Source organism: Nycticebus coucang, chromosome 5 (genome assembly GCF_027406575.1).
Source record: "Nycticebus coucang isolate mNycCou1 chromosome 5, mNycCou1.pri, whole genome shotgun sequence".
NCBI classification, from domain to species: Eukaryota; Metazoa; Chordata; class Mammalia; order Primates; family Lorisidae; genus Nycticebus; species Nycticebus coucang.
The window spans coordinates 25,703,568-25,713,147 of record NC_069784.1 but is presented as its reverse complement, the minus strand read 5'-3'; the positions used below and the strand labels follow the sequence as shown (position 1 = coordinate 25,713,147).

Genomic DNA, 9,580 nt, shown 5'->3' with positions numbered 1-9,580 from the left:
TCAAGCTGTCACCCTGGGTAGAGTGTTGTGGCATCACAGCTCACAGCAACCTCCAGCTCCTGGGCTCAAGCGATTCTCCTGCCTCTGCCTTCCAAGTAGCTGGGACCACAGGTGCCCACCACAACACCCAGCTATTTTTTGGTTGCAGCCATCATTGTTGTTTGGCTGGTCCGATTCAAACCTGCCAGCTCAGGTGTATGTGGCTGGCGCCTTAGTCGCTTGAGCCACAGGCGCTGAACCACACTAGTGATTTTCAATCAGTGTGCAGTGAGAGGATCCTAGGAAGCCACAGAAAATTTTAAAGATCTTTAATTAAATTATTTTCAAAAGAAGTTCAAGGCAGAGTAAGTATATATATATATATATATATTTTTTTTTTTTTTACTCTTTTTTTAAAAATCAAGATAAGTGTGCCCTGGAAGTTTAACTATAGGTTCAAGAGTGCAGTGAGATAAAAAAGGTTGGAAAACACTGGTGTATTCCAAGGAATCATATTTTGGGGTGAAATTACCTGAGCTCCTTCATAGATAATAAGCCAGGAGAAGAGATAAAATACAGTATATGTATTTTTAATATACAAAACTAAAGCAAAAGAAGGCAGGAAAAGAGTGAAAATAGTGCCAGGTACAGTGGCTCAGGCCTGACATCCTAGACACTGGGAGGCTAAAATGGGGGCATACTGCTTCAACTCAGGAGTTGAGAGCAGCCTAAGAAAGAGACCCTGCCTCCACTAAAAATAGAAAAACTAGCTGGTGGCATTGTGATGAGCCCCTGTTGTCCCAGCTACTTCGGAACCTGAGGCATGAATATTGCTTGACCCAGCAGTTTGAGGTTGCTGTGAGCTATCATGACACCAGGGCACTCCACCCAGGGAGAGGACTGGGTGGGTGGGTGGGCGGGGGGCAGGATGCCAATCTGTGGTAAGATCAGAACCTGGGTTTCAAGCTGTTGGAAAGGGAGGAGACGTAGTTAAGCCACCGACTAGAACTTGGTGTCTGAAATCGGCTGTACTAGAGAAGGGGGCAGGGAAGAGGATATTCTGGAAGACTCCCTTGATAGGTCCAGATTTTGACAGGCCTGGAGCCTATGCAAATTCAGAAACTGTCTCTGGGAAGAAGAATAAAAAACAAAAAATTAAGCGCAGGACTCTGGCGTCTCTTCCTTCCGGTTTTTCCATGGGGCTGTGGGTCTTCGCTTTCTCAGCTCTGTGGGTTGGCCAGGCTGCCTGCTGGCCTCTACACCTTGCTCAGGCGCCTACCCAGAACCGCTGCAGTGATTGTCACGGAGACAAGTAGATGACCCAGACCAGGTCAAAGAGGTTCAATGCTGTTGGAACTGTTGGAGAAGTGTCCCCTTTTCTGTCATGCCCTCTACTCTGTAATGGTTGGGGAGGTTAGGGTGTGAGCCTGGACATCCCAGTGGGAATTTCACACAGAGGGGGAGCTGCTGAGGAAGTCAACGGTGGAAAGGAGGGATGTGGGGGGCACATTGGCTTGTGGTGCTTCTGCCTGTGTCCTGGAATCCACTCCTGCCTAAAGCTAGGTCTCCCAGGCTTTCCTGCCACGTGAATCAATTAAGTCCATTAATTGAGGGACTTAATTATTTAAGGGACTTTTTGTTTGAGTCACTTTGTTACCTGTCTTCTGTAACGGAAACATTCAGCTTCCATTTGTTCAACATAAAGAATGCCGGCTTGGGTCACACACCTCCTTACTGGGCCTACAGGTGTGCCACATGCCCACTTCTGGTGGGGAAGGTGACAGGGATTCCCGTACTGAGAGTATTACCTGGAGTGAGTGGTGAGCACTCACTCAGCCTAAGAAGCTCCAGGAGAGAGAAGGAGGGAGAGAAAAGGAACGTCAGGGAGCTTCCAGATGGCTGAACATGTGGAGGTTCCTGGAGGGGGCTGTGCCTGGGAGGGCGTGGAAGCTCTACTCCCCTTCTCCCTCCCTCGTCCGAGCATCTCTTCCATCTGGCTGTTCATCTTCCGGGAAAACTGATTTCACATGAAGATGAGCAGCAACAAAAGGTCACAGTCAAATCCCACACAAAGTTGTTGTTATAAGGATAAACGAAATAAGGACGAGAGCATGCTCAGACATTCCGCAAAGCGTGGAAAGGAGAGTGAGTTCAGGTTGTTCAGGGACCTGGAAAGTTGGTATTTGAGAAATTGACCTAGACCAGGCCTGGTTTCTTTTTTTTTTTTTTTTTTTTTGTAGAGACAGAGTCTCACTGTACCGCCCTCGGGTAGAGTGCCGTGGCGTCACACGGCTCACAGCAACCTCTAACTCTTGGGCTTACGCGATTCTCTTGCCTCAGCCTCCAGAGCAGCTGGGACTACAGGCGCCCGCCACAACGCCCGGCTATTTTTTTGTTGCAGTTTGGCCGGGCTGGGTTTGAACCTGCCACCCTCAGCATATGGGGCCCGGCGCCTACGCACTGAGTCACAGGCGCCGCCCCAGGCCTGGTTTCAAATGCTAAATTCTGCTATTAACTGGTTTTGGCCACATTGTATATCCTTCCTCACTAAATCTTAGTTTTTTATTATAAAACAGGAATATATAATATTTACCCTCACAGGGTTGTTATGAGTGATGCATATAAGTGGGGTGACTGTAATTTATCATTTTGACAGGGGCACTTTTGAGGGTGAAGTTGAGCACACTATTGAGGGTCTTTATCAGGACTGCTTGAGACAAAAAATATTACTAATGGTTCCCCTTTTACTCTCAAAAACATCACTATTAGGTGATAAATTTCATGATCTTTCTGCCTGTAATAGTGCCTAGCATATAGTAGGTGCTTAACAATCTCCTCCTCATCTCTGAGCCTTCTAGAGTCCCTTTAATGTAACTGATCAGGTCCCTCATGGTTCTTTGTAATTCCCTGGCATTGTGGATTTACAAGGCATATTCTCCAAAACATTAGTTATTATCCTGATGGCAAGGGCTGTGACAATATGAGCCACAAAATTAGCCTCCATGAAAAATACTTTCTTACAGTTCTCTAACAACTGCTTTTAATTAATGGGAATTTGGAGAGGGTGAGTGTTGACATCTTTAATAGCATTTATCTCACTTCAAAGCGTCCTGCATATTAAAAGAGTTTCTAGTGAAAATATTTAAGATTAGGTTGATTCGCTGGCTCACACCTCTAATCCTAGCACCTTGGGAGGCCAAGGCTGGAGGATCCCCTGAGCTCGTAAGTTCCAGACCAGCCTGAGCAAGAGTGAGACCCCCATCTCTACTAAAAATAGAAAAAACTGACCAGGTGTTGTGGTGGGTGCCTGTAGTCCCAGGTACTTGGGAGGCTGAAGCAGAAGGATCCTTTGAACCCCAGGAGTTTGAGGTTGCTGTAAGATAGGCTGACGCCATGGCACTCTGGGCAAAAAGAAAATACTTAAGATTGTTGGGCCACACCCTGATAGTTATTTTGTAATGATGTTTTACTTAAACTTGAGCATTTGCTGACACATTATACTGTTAGAACTTGGTCAGGATTTTTTATAAGTTAAAGATAAATCAAGAGATTTGAGCAAAAATTTCATACAAAAAAGATATACAGATGGCAAATAAGTGCATGAAAAGATGCCCAACATCATCACTTATTAGGGAAATTCAAATTAAAACCATAATGAGATACCATATTTCATATTTATTTGTAAAATGGTACAATCACTTGGAAAAAGTTTGTTAGTTTCTTTTTTTTTTTTGCAGTTTTTTGGCCGGGGCTGGGTTTGAACCTGTCACCTCTGCCCTACTCCTTTAGAGCCACAGGCATCGCCCAAGTTTGTCAGTTTCTTAAAACATTAAACATGGGGCAGCGCCTGTGGCCAAGTGGGTAAGGTGCTGGCCCCATATACCGAGGGTGATGGGTTTCAAACCCAGCCCCAACCAAACTGCAACCAAAAAATAGCCGGGTGTTGTGGTGGGCGCCTGTGGGTCCCAGATACTCGGAAGGCTGAGGCTAGAGAATCGACTAAGCCCAGGAGTTGGAGGTTGCTGTGAGCTCTGTGACACCATGGTGCTCTACTGAGGGTGATAAAGTGAGACTCTATCTCTACAAAAAAATAAAATAAAAATAAAATAAAAACATCAAACATGTACCTTTTACATGATCCACCCATTCTATTTGTGGGTATTTATTGGAGAGAAATAAAAGCATCTGTCCATACAAAAACAAAGACTTGTGCATGAATGTTCAATAGCAGCTTTACTTATAATAACTCCAAACTGGAAAAACCAAAGTGTTCGTTGATAAGTGAATGTGTGTGTGGTTTTTTTTTGGGCTGGGTTTGAACCCACCACCTCCAGCATATGGGACGGGCTCCTTACCCCTTTGAGCCACAGGTGCCGCCCTCGTTGATAAGTGAATGGGTAGACACACAGATGCAGCTCTACAATGGAATACTACTCAATAACAAAATAGGAATGGACTAAGGAGTAAGTAATCACACAGTAATTTTGCTAAGCGAAAGCAGCCAGACAAAACTGAGTATACAATGTATGATTCTATTTATGTAAACGTCTAGGAATAAGACTGATGTATACGGACATAATGCATATTAGTGGTTATCTGGTAAAGTGGGGTGGGGGGGGTTACATGAGAAAACTCTTGGGTGTGATGGACAGGTTCATTGTTTGTAGTGATGGGCTTTAAAGGTGTAGATGTGTACATATGTGTATGCATTAAACTTAATGTACACTTTAAATATGTATAGTTTGTTGTGTAGTATTATCAATTATGCCTCAATAAAGCTATTAAAAACTATCCCGAATTTTAAGTTTTCCTCTTTTTATTTATTTATTTATTTGTTTGTTTTGGCCGGGGCTGGGTTTGAACCCAACACCTCTGGCATATGGGGCCGGCGCCCTACTCTGTTGAGCCATAGGTGCTGCCCTCCTCATTTTATTTTTAAACACAGAGTTATTTATTCCTGCTCATTGAGTTAAATTAGAAATGAAGGAAACCTCTGTGGTACTGAAGGATCCCTGCAGGACCAACAATACTTTAAACGCTAAGTTCCAAGGGCAATGTCGGAAAGAACTTCAAGTACCCGGCAGTACCTTTACACTCCTGTACAGCCATAGCCATTATGCAACTTTTCAGAACTTTCGTCTCAAACTGAAATTCTATTTTTTTTTTTTTGAGACAGAGCCTCAAGCTGTTACCCTGGTTAGAGGGCTGTGGCATCACAGCTCACAGTAACCTCCAGCACCTGGGCTCAAGCGAGTCTCCTGTCTCTGCCTCCCAAGTAGCTGGGACTACAGGCGCTTGCCACAACGCCCAGCTATTTTTTTGATTGCAGCTGTCATTGTTTGGCGGCCTGGGCTGGATTCAAACCCGCCAGCTCAGGTGTATGTGGCTGGCACCTTAGCTGCTTGAGCCACAGGCGCTGAGCCTCTATTTTTTTTTTTTTCTTTGAAACAGAGTTTCACTATGTCGCCCTTGGTAGAGTGCTATGGCATCACAGCTCACAGTAACCTCAAACTCTTGGGCTCAAGCGATTCTCTTGCCTCAGCCTCCCAAGTAGCTGGGATTACAGGAGCCCCCAACAACACCCGGCTATTTTTTGTTGTTGTTATTGTAGCTGTCATTGTTGTTTGGAAGGCCCAGGCTGGGTTCAAACCCGCCAGCCCCAGTACACGTGGCTGTAACCGTAACCACTGAGCTATGGGTGCCAAGCTCCAAACTGAAATTCTATACTCCTAATATAACTCTGTTAAACAATAAACTGTACATTTTCTTTTTCTTTTTTTTTGAGACAGTGTTTTACTTTGTCACCCTCGGTAGAGTGTCGTGGCATCATAGCTCACAACAACCTTAAACTCATGGGCTCAAGTGATTCTCTTATCTCAGCCTCCCAAGTAGGTGAAACTATAGGCGCCTGACACAACACCAGGCTATTTTTAGAGACAGGGGTCTTGCACTTGCTCAGGCTGATCTCGAACCTGTGAGTTCAGGCAATCCACCCTCCTCAGCCTCTCAAAGTGCTAGGATATTAGGCATGAGCCACCGCGCTCAGCCTAACTGCACATTTTTTTTTTGTTTTTTTTTGTTTTTTTTTTAAATTTTATTTATTTTTTTATTGTTAAATCATAGCTATGTACATTAGTGCAATCGCCTGTACCCATTCTAAGATGCACCATAGATGTGGCACATTTTTCATATGACTTTTTTTTTTTTCTTGAGACAGTCTCACTGTGTCTCCCCACCTGGGTAGAGTGCTGAGGCATCATAGCTCACAGCAGCCCCAAACTCCTGGGCTCAGGTGATCCTCCTGTCTCAGCCTCCCAAGTAGCTGAGACTACAGGTGGCCACCATGAGGCCCTGCTATTTTTTTTTTTTAGTAGAGACGGGATCTCACTTGTGCTCAGGCTGGTCTCAAACTCCTGAGCCCAAGTGATTCACCAGCCTCAGCCTCTCAGAAAGCTAGGATTACAGGCTTGAGCCAGCACTCCTAGCTTTCATGACAAACTGAATACAAGTTTGAACATTCTACCAAGAACGACTTTTGAGGGTGGCCCCCATAGCTCAGTGAGTAGGGCACCAGCCACATACACCAATGCAGGCGGGTTTGAACCCTGCCCAGGCCTGCTAAACAATAACAACTGCAACAAAAAATAGCCAGGCATTGTGGTGGGCATCTGTAGTCCCAGCTACTTGGGAGGCTGAGGCAAGAGAATCTCTTAAGCCCAATAGCTAGGTTGCTGTGAGCTGTGACGCCACAGCACTCTACTGAGGGTGACAAAGTAAGACTCCGTCTCAAAAAAATAAAAAATGACCTTTGAGTAGATTAAAATGATTTTGCTGGGCGGTGCCTGTGGCTCAGTCAGTAAGGCGCCGGCCCCATATACGGAGGGTGGCGGGTTCAAACCCGGCCCCGGCTGAACTGCAACCAAAAAATAGCCGGGTGTTGTGACGGGCGCCTGTAGTCCTAGGTACTCGGGAGGCTGAGGCAGGAGGATCGCTGAAGCCCAGGAGTTGGAGGTTGCTGTGAGCTGTGTGATGCCACAGCACTCTGCTGAGGGCTATAAGGTGAGACTCTGTCTCTACAAAAAATAAATAAATAAATAAATAAAATGATTTTGCACACGTTTCCCACTGCATGACAGGAGCAGTCAGGCTTAGATGCTGCTGAAGAGGAACTACACTCTGTACCTTGACTCTGGCTGCCATTTCTCACACTTGTAGGTCCCAAAGAAAAGCGAGTGACGTCTTGTGGATGACATACAGCCAACTGTCACACTACTGGAAAAACAGCCCAAACTGCTTGCTCCACTAATAGTGAGTCAATTGTGTCATCTTTGTGTGGGAAAAATGCCCTAATTATCATCATTACCTCGGGACTAAGTTAGCAAATCATTTTTAAATCATCACTTTCCTATTTACCTCCTCCCCCTTCCTTCAACTTCCACCCCCAAGACTTTAGGAAAGTCCTTGAAAAGTTAACAGCTGTCCTTTACTTTCTTTCTTTTTCTCTGGAAACAGTCTCACTTTACCCTAGGTAAAGTGCGTAGCTCTCTAGAGGAGTGTCATAGCTCACAACAACCTCAAACTCTTGGGCTCTAGTGATCCTCTTGCCTCAGCCTTCCAAGTAGCTGGGACTATAGGCCAAGGCCACAATATGTGGCTAATTTTTCTATTTTTAGTAAAGATGGGGTCTCTCTTGCTCAGGCTGGTCTCCAACACCTGAGCTCAAGCAACCCACTTGCCTGTGCCTCCCAGAGTGCCAGGATTACAGGAATGAGCCTCCCCGCCCACCAGTGCATTTGCTTTTCAAGGTGCCTCATTCACTTCCATTCCAGGAAGGAAGCAGGTCGCCGCACCTGGTTCCATGATCTCTTTAGGCCCAGTACTTGGTAGCTGGCATACAAAGTTCTCACACTATGATTTCAGGGATTGAAACCTGTCCTAGGCGTGTGATAGAAAGTGGTGTCCAGCGGCACCTGTGGCCCAATGGAGTAGGGCGCCAGCCCCATATGGTGGAGGTGGCGGGTTCGAGCCCAGCCCCAGCCAAAAACTGCAAAAAAAAAAAAAAAAGAAAAGAAAAGTGGTGTCAAGAGGTGAAGCTTAGGAGGGAGGAGGCCGACCTTGGCCGGGATACTGAGGTCCTTGAGTTTCAGCTTTCTCACCTCTAAAATGGACGCGAAGTCTACCTAGCAGTCCTTTTGGGTCTGTAAATGCGACATCTGGAAGACATCTAGTCTAGTACAGTGCCAGGACGGCAGGTGGGTTCCCTTCCTCCTGTGTCAATTGACTTCGAGATTAGAAGAAACTGGTGGGTTGGAAAAATGACCGTGAAAGAGTGGCGGCTGCTCTGGATAGTTATCTCTAGAAAAAGGGCTACAGACTCAAAGAGGACCCTGTATTAAGAAAAAAAAAAAATAGTAGAGCAATAGCCACCTACACTTTTGGACTTGCTGAATTCCCGATAAAGAGGCTTGCGAAGAGGAGCTGGTGCGAACCCAGAAAAGGACTTGAAATGCCCCAGGCTTTGTCAAGGCACCAGCTTTTTTAGCACTGCATTTATAGGTTTAGACAGAGTGAGCTCGAATTTGGCCCAAAGCCCTGACTGTTCCCGTGGTGGCAGCTGGGTAGAGGTCAGACCGACAGGTGTGGGGGCTACGAGGTGAGGTGGAGGGAGCAGGTGTCAGTGGAGGCCCCTCTTGGCTCTGGGTCTGGCCCAGGCCTTCGAGGTTGCTCCTGAAGGTTCCAGCAGCGGGCGGAGGGGCCAGGCCCTGCAGTTGGGCGTATTGGGCCCCGCGCCGGGAGGAGGCAGACGGAGGGGCCGGGTCAGCGGCCGGCTAGGCCCGGTGGGCTTTCTCTCCCTCGGCCTACCGAGAGTCGCGGAGGATGCCTGGAAGTTGACGTGAGCCCCGGCGGCTGGAAGCCCTTCGGCGCCGGGGACGGCGGCGGGGGCGGGGGCGGGGCCGGGCCCCTGTCCGCTGGGCCCAGCCGGGAGGTGGGGCCGCCTCGCCGCCGGCCGCGGTGGCGTGAGGGCTGGGGCGGGGGCCTGGGACCCGCGCAGGGAGGGAGCGCGGCGCCCGCGGCCCTTCAATTGGCCGCGCCGCCCCCTCGCCGCAGAGGCGGGAGGAGGCGGCCCTCCATTGGTTGGGCTCGGCGGCCAATGCCCGCAGGCCTCGAGGAGGAGGTGGGGGCAGTTCGTGGGGGAGCCGCGGTGCGCGCAGCGGCCGAGGCAGCCAGCGGGATTCCGGAGCGGACCGAGAGGCTCTGCGGGACCCGTCGGACCGAGTCGCCCAGGCGCTGCCCACGCCCCGCTGCCGTGACCGACCCCGCGCTGCCCAGACGAGCCAGCGCCGAGCATCTCCGCGGCGGTCACTCTTCGGAGCCAGGAGCGGGGAAGCCCAGTGCCATAGACCCCCGGCCCCGAGTGCAGCCTCTTCCCGCCGCCCGAACCACCATGACCCACTTCAACAAGGGCCCTTCCTACGGGCTCTCGGCCGAGGTCAAGAACAAGGTACGCCCGGACTGTGGCGGGTTGGCGGTACCCCTGGGCGGAGAGGGCGACCCGGGGACCCCCTGGGACTGGGATGGCGCAGGGCTGCGCTGCGCCCCA

General features: G+C 48.7%; 1 protein-coding gene across 1 annotated transcript in view; it reads left to right on the top strand.

Annotated features, from left to right (window-relative positions):
- Positions 1-9,035: 9,035 nt before the first annotated feature.
- Positions 9,036-9,580, top strand: part of CNN3 (calponin 3) — a 33,123-nt gene continuing 32,578 nt past the window's right edge. Inside the window, exon 1 of the mRNA XM_053592901.1 lies at positions 9,036-9,481. Coding sequence (XP_053448876.1) covers positions 9,131-9,481 — 351 coding nt within the window. The 5' untranslated portion in view covers positions 9,036-9,130. The remainder of the gene's footprint in view (positions 9,482-9,580) is intronic.